This window comes from Triturus cristatus, chromosome 5_1 (genome assembly GCF_964204655.1).
Source record: "Triturus cristatus chromosome 5_1, aTriCri1.1, whole genome shotgun sequence".
NCBI lineage: Eukaryota > Metazoa > Chordata > Amphibia > Caudata > Salamandridae > Triturus > Triturus cristatus.
Window position 1 is genome coordinate 168149641 of NC_140587.1, and position 23347 is coordinate 168172987.

The window sequence follows — 23347 nt, forward strand, 5'->3', positions numbered from 1 at the left end:
GTATGACAAGAAGTGGTCAGAGAGAGAAAGAAACAGACAGGGTATGCACAGGCAAATGAACAGAAGATAAGGTCTTGATCTGAGGGGAGAACAAACAATAGGGAAGAAGGCAATGAATAAATTGGTTCTTCACAAAAAGCTAGCTACCCATAGCAAAACTCCTTGTGCCAACACTAGAGCCTGGAAGATGCGTAGATCTTCCTTGCCCAGTTCTTCATGAGCCTAACAGGTTTATCTACTGACAGTCAGTCTCTCCTAACAAGGCAACTGGAATCTGTTTTCTTTGAATAAATGACCTAATTGGGAAAACAAAAAAGTGATGGGTGGAATGCCTTTAGTTATCTAGCCCGATGGGCTGTTTACATTAATATTCATATGATAACATTTCTACAATGGAATAGGATTCTATTATTAGAATGATTTCATAGCTGTGTATGCCATATATGCATTCCTGAAGGTATGTCTCATTACACAGAGATACTAGTCAATATATTTGTTTCAGACAATCTTTTCCATACTATCTGAGAATATCTGGCCTGCTAAAAGTAATGTCTAAATAAACAAAAATGGTTGTGAGGTTTCTATAATGTACTGTCTTAGAAAAATGTTCATTTTCAACCCTTTATGGCAGTAATATGTTAATTCGTTCCAACTTTGAGCTGATGAATCCTATTGCTGATGTAAATTAAATTACACACGTATTGTAGGGATTCCAACTGGCGGGGGAAGAGGTCACAGACTTGATATATGGAGTAACTAAACTCTCATAATGTCCAAACAGAGGGACCCATAAAAGGGTTGACTAAGCAAAACCCTAAACCAACTTTGGTAGTGGGGCCCAAGCAGCAGAACATCACCAGAGAACAGGCTTAGTGAAGTTTTGTATGTAACAAACCAACCGTTACAACCTTGGAACAATAAAATTATTTAAAAAACACATACTGCGAGTGCTTTGCGACCGCAATTGCGGTCGCAAAACTATTGTACATTGAAGTACGAGTCGATATTAGGAAGGGACGCCCTTGGCACGCTCCTTCCTAATAGCGAGTCTCAAATCCTATTTTGCGAGTCGGTAATAGGTTACCGACTCGCAAAATAAGGTTTGTACACAGGGCAGACCAATTTTGGAGTCTCAAAAGGGCCGATTTCCCATTTTGAAATTGCAAAAAACAGTCCTACATCTGACCCTAAGAGTATTCATAGACTGGGACCTAGGCACCAAAGAGGACTGGTCTGCAAATACATATGGTCAGGCTGAAACGGAGACTGACCTTTTTAGGTCGAAGCCTACCACTTTACTCCACTTCTTGGAGACATGTTGAAAGCTTCCATAGGAATACATTCCACCTATTGTTTACCGTTGGCTTTGTGTTTTGTAACTCACAATTGCTTGCTTTCTATTGGCTTTGTTTGTTTTAGGCTGTCCAACTTGAGTTTGTCCCTCTCCTGGGGCATAGCCTATTTATTGTATTCTTGCATTAGTGCTTACCCTCTGTAAACATGCCTTTAAATCTTGTTATCTTGTCATATTTGCTGTGCATTCAAAGACAGAGGTAAAATGTCAGGCTCCGTCTTTAGAGGGAGCTTGGTGTTTACTTTTTTTTCTCTCAGACTTCAAACTAAGAGGATTTATGTGACAATCTTGCTGTGAAAGGAAAGGCTTTAAAATTTTAATTTTTGTAAATTACTGGTGCAAATATTTCAGAATATATAGGAATTAGGAAAGCACAAATAAAGCAATTTGTTTTGTAATTCTGAAGTGTGGTGGAAATATTTGATTACTATCAAATCAGTACACTAGATGATGACATTTCCACACATTATAGTTGGCGGCTGTATTCTTTTATCAGTAAAATTGTATGTTTGCGTAAATGTAATGGTAATTTCAAATGAAAATGTATTGTCTGTAATGGCAGTGCACTACCACACCATGCATACGCCACACTACACTACTCCACGACACTCTACGCCACGACACTCTACGCCATGCCACTCTACTCTCGACACACCATTACACTCTACGACATGCCACTCCACGCCCCTCCACTCTATGACTCAACACTCTACACCACTTTACTGTACTCTACAACACACTGCTCAACTCCACAACAATCAACTCCACTCTATGCCACTCCACTTTTCACCACTCTACGCCACTCCATTCTATGTCAATCTACTCCATAACAGTCTACTCCACTGTACTGAACTCCCTCTACATCACTTTACTCCATGACACTATATTCCACTGAACGCCATGCCACTCTACTCAATGATAATCTACTCCACAGAACTCTATTCCACTGAACGGAACTCTACTCTGCTCCCTACACGACACTCTACACCACTCCATTCTACAACACAACATGCCACTAACTCCTAGCCATGCTGAACAGCAGCCACGCTGGTGTACAACATAGCTAAAAACACACTGGCAATAGCCCTTTCATAGGCGCAGCCTATTCTGTTTGCCTATGCTTGTTAGTGGTTTTACCTTTGCAAGGACTTTGGACTTGATGAACTCCAACTGTATTCCTTCTTTTCCTGGAGCTGGAATCAAGGGAGCAGCTCAAAATGGCAGGCAAGCTCTGGGTTGGCACCTATCTGGAGTGTCAAAAGTTTAGAGTGGGTAGAGCTGTTCTTAGGCATGGCAAGGCCGTTATCTTGGTCAGAGGACAATTCTGGGTCTCACTCTGCTGCAACTTGCATAGATGCTTCATTTGTACCATAAGATGGTCATGCAAAATTGATTTACCATACAAAGTATGATTTTCTATATTAGTTTAAAGTTCATTCTCTCTTGATGGGTTTCGGTGTTTCCAGTTCACTTGCAAGTAGTTGCAGGCTCCCCACAGCAATCACTTATACACAGCTTTCCAGTGTCACAGGAGTTTATTAGGAAGTCTGCAACTGCTCAAGTGCTACTTACAATTTAACCTCATCTTCCAGGTGTATGGTCTTCCTTGAGGCAAGATCCCCGATAAGCAAGCCAAGCTGTACTCACATTTCTGTGGATCTGTTAAGGTACTATCCACAGGGAACAGTCTCCTCGATGAGACAGGTTACTGTGAAAGATTAATCCAATGTCAAATTACAAAGCTTCGTTTTATGAGAGATGCTGATTTTGCAAGGTTGCCAGCATTCCGCACGGCACACAGGCCAGCAAGACACTTTGGTTGTGGGGATATGTTACCTTACTACAGAACATGATTATAATTGGACTGGCAGCTTACAGAAAGCTATCTGTAAATATTCATCTTTCAGCAAAATCATATTGACCTATCTAAGTGGCAGGCTGAACGGTCATGGGAGAATGTACCAGAACATAACTGACTGAGACTTCGTAAATAGACCTCAGACTACAGTACAGCTCAAATGCTATACGGATCTAGAGAGAAAAATATTCAGAAGAAGCACATTTAGCAAATGGAATTTTCAACATGAATAAGGAAGACATTAAAAAAAATACTGTTATCTGTTATCTTACTGTCATCCACCATGCAAATGTGTAGTAACTGACTCCAGGCTGGTTGTAGTACTTCAGGAGTATTTATTGTATAAGTTACATGTCCAGTAGTTCAGCCCCACCAGGAGCAGCCAGCATGCTGCTCAGCCCTTCTCCAACTGTAGCCTCTCACTCCCAACATTCCATATTACATCATTCTGAGAGAATCTCACTGGCAGAGCAAGAACCACATTGAAACAAGGATACTACATATCCTCCTTTCTTCCAAAAGGAAAACAGAAAAACATATCCAAAAATGATGAAGAAGAAGGAATACCCAGAAATACAGAAGAACAGAGAAAAACAAGAAAAAGGGAAAAGGCTAAAAGAGACCAGAAGGAAGACAACAGAAAAAGCATATGGAAAGGCAAAGGAGAAAAAGCATATGGAAAGGCAAAGGAAACAACAAGGGAAACTGAGGATAGAGATAAACATAATGTTGACAAAAAACAAGAAACCTGGAAAAACAAACGCCCAGTGTAACGTTGACCATGCACTATGGAAATGAGGTTGGGACCCAAACCATACACCCAATAAGGGTAACAACTCGCTTGTGCAGGGGTAAACTCGAGAGGAAGTAAGACATTGTGCACTGTTGCAATAAAGAAACACCCACACTGTAAAATGTGCACTATGTAATGAAAGTAAGAGAAAGGTCAAATGCTGTGCACTGAGTAGTGGGACAATAACCCACACTAGACACCTTACGTAAGGTAAAAACATGCACTAAAAAAAGTGAAGATAAAGGTAAGCGTATGAAAATCCACAAAAAGACGCACCTCGAATGGAGGTCATGTGTTATGCATATAACGATGGGAGAAGACCCAACAGATACACCTCACGGAGAGGTCAAGAGCTGTACATTGTAGGAGCGGGACTACAGTCCACGCAACCCACCTTGTATACTTTAAGGTAAAACATTGTGCACTGTAACAATGGCCGTAGAATCCATAAAACACACCCTATAAAGGGCAACAAAACAAGAAACTTTGACCTTGTGTGGAGGTCTGTTGACGTGCACTGTAGAGATGGAGTAGACCCATGCTTTACACCATACGTGGGGTAAATGTATTTTTGAAGAGTGTAGTAATGGGAACAAGACCCAGACTGTGCACCCCGTGTGGGGTAGTGGTATACGAGAATGTAGAACCTGAAACGAAAACTGACTCAAGACTAGAGATAGAATGACTGTGTGCAATCAAACTCCACGGGTCAAGAAATGGACTGTGCATGGATGGAGCTAACAACCTATCCCTCGCCTATGCTTTAGGGAAGAGAATACACGTGAATGCCACTAGAAGAAAAACTAGAAAATTCCTTGCAAAAGAAAATATAAAGTGTGGCATTACTAAAAAATGTGATGCAATAGTCAATTATGCGCAATAACTCTGCACAAATTAAAGTAACATAATCTAAATGGCTCTGTAGTTGAGCATGCATAAAAACACTAATACAGTGTATATTCTCTAGGCAAGGCAACCCATACTGAGGAAGTTGCGAAATGTATGCTGTGGACGTGAAATTCCTCTGAAACAAAAAAACATTAGTAAACAAGCTCTGTTAATAAACAAGGTATAGAAAACAGTAGCTATAGGAATTTATATAACAAATGTCCACGCCGGTGAGCGACTTCTCACCTGAGATGCACATCCACTGCTTGTGTAACAGAACAAAGGTAAACAAAACATTTCACCCACACTGTAACAATGGATGAGAAATTATGTCACCAGGAAGAGAAAGTGGTCGCATTCAAAGATAGTTTCTTCTATCCTCCACAGGTCATTGGGTAAGTCAAACCATAGAAATGGTAAAGGCATGTGACTCACTCACGGATGCAGGAATAATACAAGAGGTTCATCAAGAAGAAATAGTACCTGCAGAGCAATAAAATATTCCGTTGCACAGATGTCCTGAAGCACGAAGATCACAGAAAAAGAAACATGGCTCTAAAGTGTAAGTGCTGACTTCAAACGCAAGATGGAGGCATGTCCCTGATGCCGAGCCGGATGGCTCACGGCATGCCAGTGCTCCCCAAAACATCTTTGACAGAGAAAGAGCACGCGTCATAGAGGAACCATGACGAACATAGCAGGACTGCAGAGAACAAGTAGGAGAGAGCGTCCTGAAAAAGGCTCGCGCTAACATTTCAAAAGAAAACCTAGCGGTTGAAAATGCAGGGTTGCTCAAACGACCCCAATATTAAACAACAAAAATTGTCTCAAACCTTTCAAATTGCTGCCGATCTTAAAACACACCTTGGAGGTAGAAGAGACGTTCCGTGTCTCCTCACGAGCGATATTTCATCTCTCCTTACTTCTGAGCCGGTACAAGTGAATGGGGATCTCGATCCCAGTGTGGGGAGGCAGCAGGTTGAAACAGGTTGAAGGCCCTAAGCTGCCACAATCGCACCCACGTGGCGCACACCAAGCACAGTGACCGTGAAACAAAAGCTTGTATGTAGAACAACAGCTTACTTTTCCAGTTGTGCAGTTGAAGACTGTAGGTTAGATAGGAACACTTCACGGCACACAAGAAATACAAACAAGGTCATTAAATTACCTTTCATGCAGTGACTTGAGCTGTAGTTGAAATCCAGTTCCAGTAGATGCGGTCACAGAAAACATGAGCACCTCAACAACAATAAATCGAATACAACTGGGCTAGAGCGTAAAAACTAAAACTAGAACAATAGAAACGCCCAGTGTAACGTGTCCCATGCACTGTGGCGACTAAACCACACACCCACTGAGGGCAAAGACATTTACATGTGCATAGGCATCCTCGTGTGGAGGTAAGCGCTTGATATAGACGTTTGGCTTACCCTCTCATGAGGGCACAGCAGAGGCTTACCCCCCTTGACAGCAACCAGAGACTTGAGCTGGAGTAGAACCAGGAACTGGCACTGTAGCGTAGAGGGCGACATGTCATAAATGTTGTCCATTGCAGGGAAACACATAGTAAGATAGCTACAATTATATTCCCCAGCTTGCCAGAAACCATGTGGCTCAGCGGTGGATGGTGGTAAACAGCAGGAGATTTAGGGTTATGGATGACAATTCAACTATGGCAAGAGTAGTGCAAGTGACATCTTGGACCCTTTGAACCCTCCCCACTCTACTCCTGATGACCCTGCAGAACTGGAACCAACTCTATACCCTAAATAGCCCATTTGCTGAGGATAGGCTAGTTTAAAAGGAGATATTGGCAACTTCAGGAAGTAAACATGGCAATTATGGCCCTTTTCATTTGTTACTACTGCGGTCAGCTACTCGGTTCTGATGCAAATATTGCGATCGCACACGTTTTTTGTTCATGAGAAGTTATTTCAGGCAATGCTTTGGCACAGATCATCTAGCGACATAATAATACAAAGTTCTTGAAGGATTTTTTTTTTAAAGATCCTGCCTAATTAGTGAATCTATTTGTTTATTCTCCATCCTACCCAAATGGGGTTTAGACCACAGTATTGAAACAGCACTTTTAGCTGTGGTGAAGGAACCCAGACGGCTCTTCGACGAAGGAGGCTCCACAACAGTCATCCTCTTGGATCTCAGTGCTGCTTTTGACACTGTAGATCATTCAGTGCTCGCCCAGAGAATTACAGACGTGGGCATAAAAGATAGAGCGGCAAAATAGCTAACGTCCTTTCTTGTGGGGAGGACTTTCCATCCGAAATGCAGGGTGCCTCAGGGTTCGTATTTAAGCCCTACCCTTTTCAACCTTTACATGCGCACCCCTTGCTGAGATAGTACCTGCCTTTGGATTGTCAACAGTCTCGTACGCGGACGACACCCAAATAGTCATGTCCATCTCCCCAGAAAATTGTTCCAACTCACAATAACTTGCCCCCTGTTTAAAGGAAGTGGCATATTGGATGTCAAGTTGTTGCCTAAAGCTTAACGGGGACAAGACTTAGATCCTGCTACTGGGTAATAACATTGACAATCAGCCACTAATTCCAGAGCCGGGCTGTTTAGGGACATCATCCAGCCCCAAATGTCCCATGAAGAGTCTGGGCATATGGCTAGAGGATGCACTCACCCTGGAATCCCAAGCAAGAACCTCATATTGATCTGCTATGGCATTCTTAGAGTTCTCAGGAAAGTATTAGATCTTTCTTTCTTTCCTTCCCAGAAGGCTCCTATACAGGCCTTGATAATTTCTAGTCTAGACTATGGTAATCCTTTGTATTTTGGACCTCCCGCTATGTAATAATAAGGCTACAGGTCATACAAAATGCGGCAGCTTGCCTTCTTTTGAACATCCCTAAGTGTAAGTCAGCAAAAAAGGGCACTGGTAGACCTTCACTGACTCCCAATGGAACAGTGGGTGCAGTTTAAAGCCTACTAGAACAAAGGCCATCTGCAACTACAATCTCTGGTTTCACCCTACATTCCCGGTAGGACCTTGAGGTCAGCTAATGCACATCTCTTGACAGTACAAAAAAATAATAATAATAATAATAATAATAATAATAATAATAATAATAATAATCGGTAGAGCAAGAGGGATTCTCTTACAGATTGGTCCTTGGTGACAAAACCACTAAACTAAGCTTAACTATGTCCTGTCAGTGATGAAGACTAATTGTAATTTTCTTGTAGAGAAAGTACTGCAACACCTATTCTTTTTTAAAGGATAACCAGGAATCAGAGGAACTGGAGTGAAATGTCTCTGGGGGGGGGGTCCCCAAGAGGAATGTTAGCCTTACAAGAACACCACTACTTATAATGGAATTATGTTGCTAATCGGGATTAGGACGAGACTGACAGATGCCATCAGTGCACTAAGAAACAACCCAAGAATAAGTTCGAATTAATTGTTTTTTTTACAGTCCATCTGAGCAGAGAGCTAGGACTATAAAGAATTTCAGTTGTTTCTTTATAATGGGGTTTACTAATATGGGTGTTATAAAATTACATTTAGGTTACTATATTGAACATTTAAAATAAATGTGTTTTTGTAATCAGTAAAAAAAAGCAATATTATATAAAATACAGTGTAAGACTGTTAAAGTATGTCACACGCGAATTAAAATGCATTTTCCTTGTAAAGAATGGGTTACTTACCTTCGGTACTGATGCATCTGTAAGAGACATTGGTTAGTTATAGATTCCTTACCTTAGAATTTCCCCCTGGCATCAGACTGGATCCGGAGAATTATTTCTCAGCAGTACCCCTGCGTGCCGGTAGGGGTCGCCTGTCGCCTCCGCGTCGACCATCGTGGTCGCCGGGATAACCTCGCAGTGCCTACTTAGACGCTGCCCCTGCATGCTGATGTCAGTTCTGACACGACTTTCCACGCCAGAAGCGCAGAGCCATGAAAGACACAGACCACTGGCGCGCTACATCTAGGGCCCTGTAAGGGGGTCTCTATCCCTAGATGTCAGTTCGCCGAGCAATGAGGATGGGTGGGGCGGTAAGGAATCTACAACTAACATATGCCTCTTAAAGATACATCGTTACCGAAGGTAAGTAACTTGTTCATCTGAAAGAGACAGTTAGTTATAGATTCCTTACCTTAAATAGATACCCCAGCAATACTATCCCCGGAAGAGGGTCTGCGAACCAAGTTCACACCAGGAAGTCCTGGAGGACCTAAAGGGCAAAATAGCCGTCCCTCATGACTTGGCTGTCCAGGAAGAGTAATGTCTGGTGAACGTGGGCAAGGATGCCCACGTGGCTGCCTGACATACATCAAGAAGTGGAACTGCCAGTGCAGTGGTGGCTGCCATAGCTCTAGTGGATTGAGCCAGCAGCCCCACTGGAGGCTCCTTTTTCGCCAAAGCGTACCAGATTTTGATACAAAGGACAACCCATGTAGAGATGGTACACTTTTGAACAGCCCAACCTTTCTTGGCACCTACATAGCCAACGAAGAGTTGATCATCCACCCGGAAATCTTTTGTGGTCAAGATAGAAAGACAGCGCATATTTAGGGGGCAGATGGTGGAGTCTCTCCTCCTCTTTGGAAGGGTGTGGAGGTAGGAAAAAGGTGGGCAAAGTAATAGATTGTCCAATGTGAAAAAATGTAACCATTTTAGGGAGGGAAAGCGCCACTTTGTCTGGTTGCACAGAGAAGAAAGGGGGCTTAGAAGAAAGAGCTGGAAGCTCACTCACCTTGCGAGCAGAGGTGATGGCTGTCTTCAGAGTGAGGAGCCTGAGAGGACAGTTGTGAAGAGGATCGAAGGGAGCACACATAAGAGAAGTTAAAACAAGGTTTAAGTCCCACTGCGGTATTATGAAAGGAGATGGAGGAAAGAGATGAGTAATGCCCTTAAAGAATCTATTTACCATAGGGGACTTGAACAAGAATGGCTGACCTGGTAGCCGAAGAAAAGCAGAGATAACAGCAAGGTAGCCTTTGAGAGTACCCAGGGAAGAGCCCTGCTGGGCCAAATAAATTATTTACAAAAGGACCTCTGAAAGAGGGGCAGAAAGGGGATCCACAGCCTTTGCTGTGCACCTTGCCACAAACTTGTTCCATCGGCAGGCGTATACTGTTTTAGTGGAGGGATGCCTGGCTGCCAAGATGACATTACAGACTTCGAGTGGAAGGTCAAAAGCTGTCAACTGTCGCCCCTCAATCTCCACGCAAGGAGGTGGAGGCTGGACAGGTTCAGGTGCAGAACAGTCCCCTGCTGTTGCAACAGAAGATCCTCCCGAAGGGGCAGTCTGAGTGAAGGATCAATAGTCATACTCAGGAGTTCTGGGTACCAGGCTCTCCATGCCCAGCCCGGAGCTCAAGAATAACTTGGGCCCGGTCGCGCTTGATCTTCTTTAGCACTCTGGGCAGAAGTGGTGCAGACGGAAAGGCGTACAGAGGGCCGCAGTTCCACTCACGATGAAAAGCTTCACTGAGCGAGTGCCACCTTGGAATCTCCAAAGCGCAGAATTACTGACATTGCAAGTTCTCTTCGGTGGCGAACAGATCTAACCTAGGCTCTCCCCACCGCTGAAAGACACCTTGCACCACCTCCGAGTGAAGACACCATTCGTGATCTACCAGGCACTGACAGCGGAGTTTGTCCGCACTGGTGTTCAGAGAACCTGCCAGGTGTTGAACCACCAGGGTCATGCCCGGATGTTCCAGTCATGTCCAGAGGCGAAGAGCCTCCTGACATAGGGTCCACAACCCCACCCGCCCAGTTTGTTGTAGTACCACATGGCGGTGGTGTGGTCAGTGAACATCTTCACCACCTTCCCTTTGAGGAGGGAAGGAATGCTTTCAGTGCCAGGCGGAGCCCCCGGAGCTCCAGCAGGTTGATACGGACTCTGCTGGAGAACAGACGTCTCTGATCTTAGCCTCTCCCAAATGGCCGCCCCATCTGAGGAGTGACGCATCGGTCACTGCTGAGAGGTCTGTTTGGGGATGAGTGAGAGGGATCTGCCTCTGACCCCAAGCTTGGTTAGTAATCTACCACCGCAGTGGTTGTGCAGCTCCCTCTGAGATCTGGACGTAGTCGTAAAGATTCCCCTGATGCTGCTCTCACTGGAACTTCAGGTCCTACTGCAGAGCCTGTATATGCCATCTGGCATGATCAACCAGCAGGATGATGGAGGCCATGAGGCCCAGTAGCCTCAGGGTCATTCTCACCAAAATCCGGGATAGAGGCTGAAACATCGGTACCATAGCCTGAATATACCAGACTCAGTGCTTGGGAGAATAGGTCCGAAACTACACTGTGTCCAGACCCGCCCCGATGAAAGGAAACGTCTGAGAGGGAGTCAGGTGTCAGTTCGGCACGTTGATAGTGAACACCAGCGAATGCAGAAGGTCTGTCGTAGTCCGGAGGTGGAAGACGACAGCCTGTGGTGAGCTCGCCTTCAACAGATAGGGGAAGACTGGAACCCCTGATCTGCGTCCACCGCCATCACCTTCGTGAACACCCGAGGGGCACTGGTAAGGCCAAAGGGGCGCAGGGTGAACTGAAAATGCTCATGGCCTCCTACTGTGAACCGTAAGTAGCGTCTGTGCGCTGGCACGATGGGGATATGGAAATAGGCATCTTTCAAGTCCAGTGCTACCATCCAGTCTCCAGGGTCGAGGGCAGACAGGACCGGAGCAAATGTTAGCATTTTGAACTTCTCCTTCCGGAGGAAGCGATTGAGGGCCCTGAGGTCAGAATAAGACGCAGGCCTTTGTCCTTCTTGGGCACCAGAAAGTAGCCAGAATAGCAACCACGACCTACTTCTGGCGCAGGGACCCTCTCGATGGCTCACTTGGCCAAGAGAGCTGAGACTTCCTGGCGGAGAAGCGACAAATTAACCTCTGACATGCGATCGAAAGACGGTGGCATGGATGGAGGAGTAGTATTGAAGGGGAGGGAATAGCCCCTTCGGACTATTTGCAAAACCCACCAGTCTGACGTGAGGGTTTGCCAGTGGGGGGGGGGGGGGGGAGGGGGTGATGGTGATTCCTGCAACCCACTGGCCGTTGATGGCCCTGAAAGGTCAGACTAGGAAGGCTTGGATGCCACTGCGGAGGAGGGGTGGGGGTGTTCTGGCCCGCCCGCTGGCTCCCAGACCCGCGAGATCGCTGGGTCTCACGTCCGCACAGAGGCTGGGCAGCTTGCATTTACCAGTGGTTGGGCGCCCCTTCCGTAGCTATGAAAGGGACGAAAAGCAGACTGGAGTGGTCGAGAAGGAGAGGCCCAAAGATCTGGCTGTAGCCCGAGAATCCTTAAAGCTCTCGAGCGCCGAGTCTGCTTTGTCGCCAAAAAGACAACAACCATCAAAGGACATGTCCATCAAGGTGGATTGGACATCCCCAGAAAAGCCAATGTCCTCAATGAGGCGTAGCGCTGAAGGGCTACCAACGTAGCAATCTTTCTACCTAGTGAGACGTGGTATGCAGTCCACATCTTATTGTGAATTTAGCTGTGTCTTTCCCATCCGCCACTGCCTGGGAGAGAAAAGCCCGGGCCTCCTCCGGGCACTGAGGCAGCACCTGCTCAACCGAGTCCCAGATGGTGTGGGAGTATCGCGCCAAGTGGCAAGCGGTATTCACAGACCGCAGTGTCAAGCTGTAGGAAGAGAACATTGCGCTTCCCAAGGTGAGCCAGTGTTATGATTAGCTCTATTGGAGCTGGTGATGTAATGTAGAATCTTTCCTGTGTCATGGAATGGTGTGATGCATGGTATGATGCACCACTGATTCCATGGTTGGAAGGAAAGATAGAGGCGGTTGGTGCTGTCTTATGGATCCTGCTGTGACACTGATTAAACCTTCATTTCATCTTAAAAGCGGATCTCGACTATCATTTCACTGGCGACGAGAAGACTATGCCTGATTGGGGACAGGCAGCACGGCGAAGCACCAATTCCACTGACTGAATTTAACGTCTCTTCGAGTTCTCTTGCAGCCCGAGTGATCGGCAGAGACTCGTGATCGACAGGAGCACGAAGAAGTAACCGACAGGAAGAAGGTTCCTCTCTCCGTGAGTTTGTTGCTATTTTGGACAATTTTGGACAATATTAAGTCATTTTTCTAAAAAGACTAAAAGTACCGTTATCTCCACGCGCTGGTCTTCGCGTGCTGGTTTGTGTTCTGTCGGCTGGAACGCAACGCACGTCTCGGCACGTTTCAAGACGCTCGTCACCTTGTAACTTAGCAACGCCTCAACGCTCCCGATTGGCCTTTCTGCAACATCGTGTGTTACCCGGCAACAAACGCGATAAACAGTCACGAACGAAGCGTTTTTGTCAATAAAACTTTAAGCATGAGCACACGCTTTGCTTAAGAACAATACCAACGTATTCTTGGATATTTTTATATTGAGTTGACATTTGAACAAGAACTTTGGTGGATTTTGGTGGAATTTTGCTGGAATTTTATAGAGGATTGGTGGATTTAAATCTTTAACAAGTTCCTATTTTTAAAATAAAAATGGCATTAGCCTCATCCTCTAGTATGTCACAACCACCTCCCTTTTTGTCCGAAGAGGGTGATCCCATTTTGCCCTGGAAGAGGTGGAAAAACCTTTTTGACTCCTACATCGTAGCCATTGGTGGGGAAAAGTTTTCGGCTGTCAGGAAACAGGCTATACTACTTCATAACTTGGGCGTAGAAGGAAGAAACACTTATGACAGCATGGATCTCATTCCAGTGGGCGAAGGTGATGCTGCTCCTAGCGATGTGTTTGAGATGTCCCTAGTTATGTTGGAAAAGTATTTTGGTCCACGTATCAACGTGGTTCTGGAGAGACACAAATTTTTTACTAGGATCCAGGGTCCAGTTGAACGTGTGGGCAGCTATGTGGCAGCTCTGAAAACTCTCGCACGAACGTGTGAGTTTGGTGATCTTGCGGATTCGCTAGTAAGAGATCAGTTGGTAAGATGCACCAACAGTGTTCGAGTTCAGGAAAAGCTCTTATCTAAAAATCCATCTTTGACTGAGGCTGTAGCCATTGTTGAGGGAATGGAGAACACTTCAAAATGGGTTAAGGAAATTAGGAAAAACAAGGAAGAGAAAAGTCAGAAACCTAATGAAGTACATGCCATAGAAGAAGAAGAAGAAGACAATTTTGAGACTTGCAACAGTTTAGCGAAGATTTCTGCGTCTTCCGGTGGGAGGACTGTTGAGAAGGATGTACGCGTGCGCGTTCCCTTGAAGAGCACTCAAAGTAAAGTGGAACGTGACAATCATAGTGGTTCTTCTTCTGATAAGCCCACTTCTTCAGTCTCTAAACCTAAATGTATGAGATGTGGAAGCTTCTCACATTTCTCTAATTACCCGCATTGTTATGCCAGGGAGGCAGTGTGTAACAAATGTGGTGTCAAGGGGCATTATGCGAGAGTCTGCAAAGCTTCTGACAAAGCTCGCAACCCTCAGAAGAATGTGGAGATTGTGCGTACCATTCTGTTGAGTGTTAGGGCTGATGATGGAAAAATAGATGCAGATAGTATAACCATGCCAGAGTGCAAAATAATGGTTGATGGGTTTGACTTTTCTGTGTTGGCTGACTCGGGATCGCCTTTTACCATGATTGGTAACAAACAGTGGGATGAGTGTGTAGGTCTTGACAACGTAGCATTGTTGAGGCCAGATATCAATCCTGTCAGCTACGGGGGATCCAAGATCAATGTCCTAGGTTATGTTCAAGCATCTATTCAATTTAAAGATAGGTGTACTATGGGGAAAGTTTATGTAGCTGAAAGGGGTGACAACTTGCTTGGGTGGAGGCATCAGCGTGATCTTGGTATCATGCTTAACCCTTGTGCTAAGGATCCTAATAATCAGGTTATGTTGGTAGATTCTTGGGACTCAAGTTCTGAATGTTTTGAGAAATTTCCCGAAGTATTTTCGGATAGCCTAGGCTGTCTGAAGGGGTTTGAGCATCGCATTGTCCTCAAGGAGAAAGCTATTCCTTGTGTGCACAAGGTGAGGAGGGTGCCAAACATGATGATCGAACCACTGAAGGCCGAGTTACAGAGATTACTCAAATTAGGAGTTATTGAGGAAATTGAAGCCTCAGAGTGGCTTGCTCCCATTGTTCTTGCCCCTAAGGATGGTGGAGCAAGTGTCCGCATGTGTGTGGACTTGAGAGGACTGAACGAATGGATTTGGGTGGATCGGCAACCTTTGCCCAATATTGCTGAGTCCCTTAGTGTTCTTTCTGAGGCCAAAGTATTTAGTGTGTTGGATTTATCCTCGGCCTACCATCAAGTCGTACTGCACAAGGACTCAAGACATCTCACATCTTTTGTAACACCCATGGGGGCGTACCGGTTTTTGCGTATGCCCTTTGGGTTGGCATCAGCAGCGGCATGCTTCCAGAGGGTTATGAAGATGGTTTTGGGGGAAGTAATTAATGTGATGTTCTTTCAAGATGATATTTTGGTATATGGGAAGGATGAGAGGGAGCATTGTACAACCCTTTACACGGTATTGGAGAAACTGAGGGATGCTGGACTCACGGTTAAAAAACAAAAGTGTAAGATAGGTGTGAGTTCAGTAACATACTTGGGTCATGTAATCTCTGGGAAGGGGATACAACCAAAGTTGGAATTGGCTGAAAGTGTGGTGAAAGCACCTATTCCTCAAGATAAGGACCAAGTGAGGTCGTTTTTGGGACTCGCTGAGTTTTATTCCAAGTTTATACATGGGTTTGCTAGTGTTGCTGAGCCGATCAGAGTCTTGCTTAAGAAGGGGACACAGTTTACTTGGTCTGACGATTGCCAGAAAGCTTTTGATTGTATAAAGATGGGGATAGGAAAAATGCCTACCCTAGGACATTTTGATGTTAATCGGAAGACTTTGCTTACAACTGATGCCAGTCTTAAAGGGTTGGGGGCTGTGTTGTCTCAGGTTGTGGATGGGGAGGATAGGGCAATTGCTTTTGCCTCTAGAGCCCTTAAGGATGCTGAAGCAAATTATTCATGTATTGAGAGGGAAGCTTTGAGTGTGTTTTGGGCGGTACAGCACTTCAGGTTTTACCTTTGGGGAATTCCTTTTGTGGTTCGGACAGATCATCGTCCTCTGGTACAAGTTTTTTCATGCAGGCATAATGAGAACATCACACCCAGGCTTAAACGCTGGAGTGAAGGCCTACAGGAATTCAATTTTGTTGTTCGGTATATACCTGGTATGGATAACAAATCTGCGGATTGTCTCTCTCGTTTGCCTGTTGGGGAGTCCACGGATTGCAGTGAAGTGGAATGTGTGTCATGGGTTGCTGAGCCTGCGTTCTCATCTGAGGAGTGGGCGGAGGGAGTTAATAGTGACAAAGAATTTGCTTGCCTGAAAAGATGGGCGAGTCATGGATGGCCTGATTATAAAGTCCTGGATCAGGAAATGAGACCTTACTGGACTGTGAGGGAAGAGTTGTCGTTTTGTTGTGATAATCTCATGAGAGGTGGAAGGGTGATTCCTCCTTGTGTGTTCAGGGATAAAATAATTAACCTTGCCCATGAGGGACATTTGGGCAGGAGTCTGACGAAAGCACGCGTGAGAGAAAAATACTGGTGGCCTGGCATGGATCGGATGATTGAACTAGTGGTTAAAGATTGTGTGTCCTGTGCCTCTAATGACAAGTCTCATATTCCCAGCAATGTCCCTCTGTCTCCTGTGGTGGTTCCTGAAAAGGCATGGTCAAAGCTGGGTCTGGACATTGTGGGGCCATTTGAGCTTTTGCCTTCTTTTGAGAGATTTGTTTTGGTTCTTGTGGACTATACCTCTAAATGGGTGGTTACTAAGTGTGTGTCGGTGGCTAATACTAAAACGGTGATAGATTTCCTGAAAGATGTCTTTGTGTCTGAGGGGGTTCCTAGGTTCTTAATTACTGACAATGGGGTGCAGTTTGTTTCCCATGAAATGCACAACTTTCTTAAAGACTTTGACATTGTCCATCAAAAGACAGCTTTATATTCACCTCAAGCTAATGGGTTGGCTGAGAGAATGAATAGAGTAGTCAAAGGATGTGCTCAACGGGCTCTTGAGTTTAAGATGCCTTTTAGTACTGTTTTGAGGGATACTTGGTGGGCTCACCGTACTACGCCTAATGCTGTTACTTTAAAGTCTCCTTTTGAAGTTTTGAGGGGGAGGAAAGCTTCTTCCAAATTAAATCCTAGTTGGTTACCTTCTAGTTTGGAAGAAGAGTTGTCTGTTGAGACTAGGAAAGCTAGGATTTCTGAGTATCAAAACAAATACAAGTCTAGTTATGATTCCAGGATGAATGTTAAGTACAAGAAATGGTGTGTGGGAGACCAGGTTTTGGTGAAGAATCCTAGGCATACCCTCAAAGGTAAAACACGTTATTTGGGTCCCTTTATCATTGTAGCCACCAAGAAAAATGTGGTAAAGGTTAACACGGGTTGCTGGTGGAGTATGTCCAGGTTGGTCAGGCACACTGGTGTTTCCCAGAGTGCAGAGTGTTCTGATTTTTCAGAGATGGGTGATAATCATTCAGGAGGTGAAGAGGTTGGGGGGGAATCCGAACGGCATCCGTCCAGGTCTAGGAGGGTACCTGTTAGGATGAAGGACTATGTACTGTACTAATGTCATCTTGGTTGAGTCTTCTCTTAATGTATGTTAAGATGATGGACCATGTACTGTACTAATGTTGCCTTGTTTGAGTCTGTTCTTATATTGTATTTTCATTTTTTTTGGATTTTGTTCTTAAGTTTTATTTTATTCTTTCATTTGGGTGGGAAGGGGATGTGTTATGATTAGCTCTATTGGAGCTGGTGATGTAATGTAGAATCTTTCCTGTGTCATGGAATGGTGTGATGCATGGTATGATGCACCACTGATTCCATGGTTGGAAGGAAAGATAGAGGCGGTTGGTGCTGTCTTATGGATCCTGCTGTGACACTGATTAAACCTTCATTTCATCTTAAAAGCGGATCTCGACTATCATTTCAGCCAGCGTCTCGGATTCTCTATCTGGGGGGAGCAGAAGGGAATGCGCCCTTGGACGAGGAGGCTTGGACCACCAACCTCTCGGGGGAAGGGTACTTGGTGAGGAAAACTGGTTCGCGGGTAGCCGGGTGATGGCGGAAGGCGAACATCCTCTCCACAGGATCCCCTGTGCTGGGCTTGGACCAGGTGCCAAGAATGACATCAGTGGGGGCTTCGTTGAAGGGCAGAAGGGGTTCAGAGGAGGATGCTGCAGACTAAAGCATCTCTGTTACGAGTTAAGTCCTGACCGCCACTGAAGGGAGCTCAAGGCCCAAGACTTCAGCCGCCCTTCTCACCACCACAGCATATGATGCTTCCTCCTCCATAACCAGGGTAGGGGGAGAAAGCATGCCAAGGTCTGGAGAAGTGTCCAGACCACTGGCATCACCCAGATCCTCTCTCCAGTCCAGCTCTTCTAAAGGGTCCAGCGACCCCTCCCAGTCCTCATCACCACTTCCTTGGCGGTAGGTAACACCAGGGATGAACAGTGGAACAAAAGTACCCTATGGCGTCAGGATCAACATCAGTCCAGGTCCACCTCGGGGGTGAGGATGGGGACAGTGCCGGCCAGGGGTACAGCCAGCGCGGGGGGCATAATTGCATGGAACTGCACCAGGGCAGGTAGAGTAAGATCGAACGGCGTCGATCCTGATCCAGGCCTGGATCCGCGGGGCTCTACCAGGACCAGAGCCGCTGGCATCAAAGGCCCCGGACCCCCGACTGGCTCTGCGAAGCCCAAAGGCGGGCCAGCGGAGTTGTGCTGCCCAAAAACGTGGTGAAGGGACTCGTAAAATTTACGAAGTTGGGCATGAGAGGCTCAAGCTCTCGGAAATGGGAGGGAGGTGTGGAGTCATCCCTGAAGTAGGCACCGGAGATGGAGCCTTAGAGCGACGACGCTCCAGATCCCGCGTCGCATTAGCCGACCGACGGGGAGAAGGCAAAGAGCTCCGGTGCTTCTTTGCCTTCTTCTTGTGCTTCGACTTACCCGAAAACTTGAAAGACTGAGTGCGATGAGGTGTGGCGGCTCCGCGAGCAGCCTCGAGACCTTCCTCTCGAACAAGACTGGGAGCAATGCGAAGCCAACCGCTGGGCCTCCAAGAGCTTTTGGGACCACTCCAGCAAAGACTTTGGATTCATGGCCCGGCAGTCGGAGCACGACTTCGGGTTGTGGTCACGCTCCAGACAACAAAAACACACGAGTTGCGGGTCAGTCACAGACATCGGTTTGTGACAGGCGTCAAAAGCTTGAACCCTGGCTGGCGTCAGGATATCCTTCGCGCACCAGGCGTCAAAAGAATCGAAAAAGCGGTCGACAAAACTTCAAGAACTTTTATCAAAAAGAGACTAAGGGGTAGTTCTCTCTGGATCTGCGCGAGGCTGGCATGGAAAAAGAAGGAGCTGATGTCAGTGCGCAGGGGCAGCGTCTAAGTAGGCACTGCGATGTCATCCCGTTGACCTCAACGCCGGCGATGGACGTGGCGAAGACGGACGCCACACACTGACGCGCAGGGGTACCGCTGAGAAAAAATTATCTGGATCCAGTCTGACGCCTTGGGGAAATTCTAAGGTAAGGAATCTACAACGAACAATCTCTTTCAGATAGAAATAGTTATAGAAATTTTGCATCGTGGTTCTTTTTCATTTTTTAGGATTCTTGATAATAGGTTCTTTATGTGGTATTTTGTTTTTATTAAAGCACCTTCATCAAACAGAGATCCTTTTGAGAGGACAACCTAGATGTACAAAGAAACTTGAAGCAGAAGATATATACAATGTACAGATGTGTTTCTGCTTGCCTGTGCTTTACGAAACACCAGCCTATATTTCACACTACGAGTAACCACATACTTTGTACAGCGGGTATCCAATTTTTGGGGAATCTATATCAAATTAATTTCAAACTTCTATGCACCGAATGAAAACGCACAAACCGATTAGTAAAGTAAATCAGATGTGAGAAGGTATGTGTCCCAATCAATACAACACAAGCAGATGAATGAAAGTGAAGATTAACTATTTAATTTTATGAATGTTTTAAACATTACAAGGAAATGTATTTGTTACAAATAAATAATAATTTGTTAACTAAAACAGAAGTTAATAGTAGTTAAACAACTCTCATATCTCAAACAGATGAAACGTAAACCACTGCTGAAGTGGAGAGTCATAAATATAACGATTAGGATATTATTTAAAATTAACACATTCATAAAATGCCAGCAACGCCAGAAAGGGAAGGATCTTGGCTCAGGCACATAAAGCTTTGATGTATGAAATGGTCAGGGAACAGGAGTATATTTTGCACTAGCCTACGTAACGACATCAGAGGGGCTCCATGCCGCTCATTACAAATCACTAAATATTCCATTCTAGATGCAAAAGAAAGCATCACCCCAACATCAAAGTCAATGTGCAGGTCCTGAATATTACACTACAAGACATTGTATATTTCCAGCGGTGAACATTAATATCACCAACCAGACCAAAAAAACCCCCAAAAAACTGACATGGGTAATACTGTTTAATCAACAGCTGAAGTAGCAACTCCGCATCATAAATGTTTGATATCTATTATCTTAGTCATGCTCATTTAGTGAATCTCAGAATTAAATAAACAAGCACAAACTTCGGTGTTTCCTGCCTTTAAATCACAAAACCTTGAATTACTGTGCGAGCTTATCTGATAGCTGTTTTGCTGTGCACTAGAAATCTTGAAGTTTCAGAGTCCTGACCAAACCCACACCAGAAATCCAGTAGATTTATTGAGCAGCCAAGCCAGGGATCACTGCATCATCGATGCACTGGGCATTAGATGAGTTGCCCAACAGTTTATTGATCTGGAAACCAACAAGCTGCAAATACTTGTGGTCTGGAACTTGTCCATTTCCAAGTTGCACATTTTGGAATGTAGTGTGGGGAAAAACATTTACACACTGTTGTTACTATTAGTCTCTAGATCTTCACCTTTTCCCCCAAAGTCAGCTACTGTATGTCTGCAAATGGCAAGTGAGTCTACGGGGCCCTGGAACAGAATGGACCACATGCCATACAACTTTCACAACAGTAGGGAGAAAGAACAACTGAGAACTTGTGCAATGGTGATATGGGCTGTTTCAATGGTGGTGATCAGTATTCATTGCTTGCCTATCTCTCGAGCCCTAGACGTTGCAGCCTCCACCGCATTCATGACGGTCGCTCTCAGGCCCCCCTTCTCCAGTTCATGGAGGGCATAGATGGTGGTCCCACCAGGAGTACAGACATCATTTCGCAATTTAGCAGGATGGTCTCCAGTTTCCAAGATCATTTTAGCTGCGCCCTGAAGAAAACAATGGATTTGAATTAATTTGTTTTGAGAAAAAGAACAGTAAAATGCGTTCCAGCAGCTCTTGGTCTGCAAGTTTCATCATTACATATTCTTTTTTTTTTTTTTTTAACTTATTTTTATTGGTTTTCAATTGCAACCATGCATACATAGATGAAACGACAGACCTAGGATATGTAGACATAGTATGGGACAACCATTAGTTCTCAATACATATTATACCCCCCCCCTCACTTCCCCGACTGCTTATTCATTTCCATTTCGACAGTGGGCGATACACAGGGACTCCCTCGATCATTACATATTCTACACCTCGAACCACTTGTTGAAGATTTGAGGGAATACTGCCATCTGCCAAGTACCTGGTATTACAGAATCTTCATATTAGTTTGGCCTTGGCACAGCCTTTGTGTATAAGTGGACCCCGACAACCACAGACTTGCCTACTGTTTAGCGAACCGTGTAAAATTATTTGTGTATCTCACTACAGTGTTGTAGAATATATGCGAAAAACAATTGAAAAAAAGCTTCTCAAATTAGGTGGCTTCAAAATACTATGCAAGTAGGAATAAATTCTACAGGGACATAAAATATGCATGCAGTTGGCTGTTGTTCCTAATACTTCGGGTTTCAGCTCTCCTTTTCACAGCAACTTTGACCATTATTCCACACCCACTCCTGGTTTGACGACTCTGGAATCTCTAGGTTAAGAGTCTGTGGCTTTTGGAGATCTTCTTCTTCCTGAATAATCTAAGCCCGTCACAATATTACATATTTTCACATAGCACAACACTATGTTTAGCTTGGTTGCACAGCTGTCTGCAGAACTATTGCAGCCATTTCTTTAAAATACAGAATGGACTTTGGAGTCACATGTTCGACGCTTGTGCCTTCCTCTCCTTCAATTTTTGGGAAGAAGTTTGATACCTTACATCGCCAGTTTCCACGCTCTTGGGATGGAACTTTTGATGCTCCCTCCAGCTACTGTGCTGGCCGAGTCGTGGTAAACCCTCAGGGAGGATCCTGTGACTGCTGGCGATTGGCCCGATCCAGTGGCACCATCTACGAGCCACCGATTTACCCCGCTCCAAACATTTTGTTTTGGCTGCTGCCCCCCTCAGCCCCTCAACCAGAAACTTACCATATACTACCAACACCCAGCTATGGAACCTGGTCATACAACATATCATGCGCATTGTCCCCATCAGTAATTGTTGCACTAGCCTAAGGATGGCTAATCTGCATGAATCAGTTGGTGCAAGTCATTTTAACTATGTTGTTTCACCTGGACTATTAATATGCAGAGGTGTGCACCCGTTTCCCCGTTATAGCTACTTTGAAACAGTTGCATGGTCCTGTTCTATAAGAGCCAGGGTGGACACATCAGGTTCTGGCTGACTTAGTCGTGTTGGCACTGTATGGTTGAACTTTGCAATAGGGACAGTCATAATCTTGAGCTTTTCGGATTGTCCTTCTATGACATTTCCTGAATATTTAATTCTGAGATGTATAAGAAACATATTGCTTGGCCTTGCAATAACCTGGTTAAGGAGCGATCTACACGGTATAGCCTCTGATGTGTTTGCCTCTCTCGCCCGTTGATAAACCTCTGGATATTTCGGATACCTCTCAACCCTCTGGAAACAGACAGTGATGCAGAGGAACGAATACATATATACTTCGATAGGGAAAAAAACAAATTAGTCCCTATCAATGAGTCCTCAATCTCTACAATTATTTCCTTTATACCAAACCAATACACACTCAAAAAATGGTTGTTAAAGCATATATTTTATCTGTTTTATGTCGCTGAACACACATAAAGATACATACAAAACATGTACATAAATACAATCAAATACAAATAACCAATCCTTCTTACCCGTTGTCTTTACATACAGATGCTAAAAATAAACAAAGAACGTAAATCAAGAACAGCAATCCGAGATAGAGGGAGGTAGTCCATTACACACTAGAGGGAATCAATCAGCTACCCTCCATAACTAATAACGCTATGAGATATCTCAAACACATAATCCGCAACCTTATTAAGAAACTCATTACTGATCCCTACTTCTGCCACAAAAAGGATACCCTACTGAATGACCTCATCTTCTCTACC

General features: G+C 44.9%; 1 protein-coding gene across 1 annotated transcript in view; it reads right to left on the bottom strand.

Annotated features, from left to right (window-relative positions):
* Window positions 1-19900: 19900 nt before the first annotated feature.
* Window positions 19901-23347, bottom strand: part of PYCR3 (pyrroline-5-carboxylate reductase 3) — a 28549-nt gene continuing 25102 nt past the window's right edge. The window contains exon 6 of the mRNA XM_085604771.1: window positions 19901-21219. Within this exon, the coding sequence (XP_085460897.1) occupies window positions 21037-21219 (183 nt within the window). The 3' untranslated portion in view covers window positions 19901-21036. The remainder of the gene's footprint in view (window positions 21220-23347) is intronic.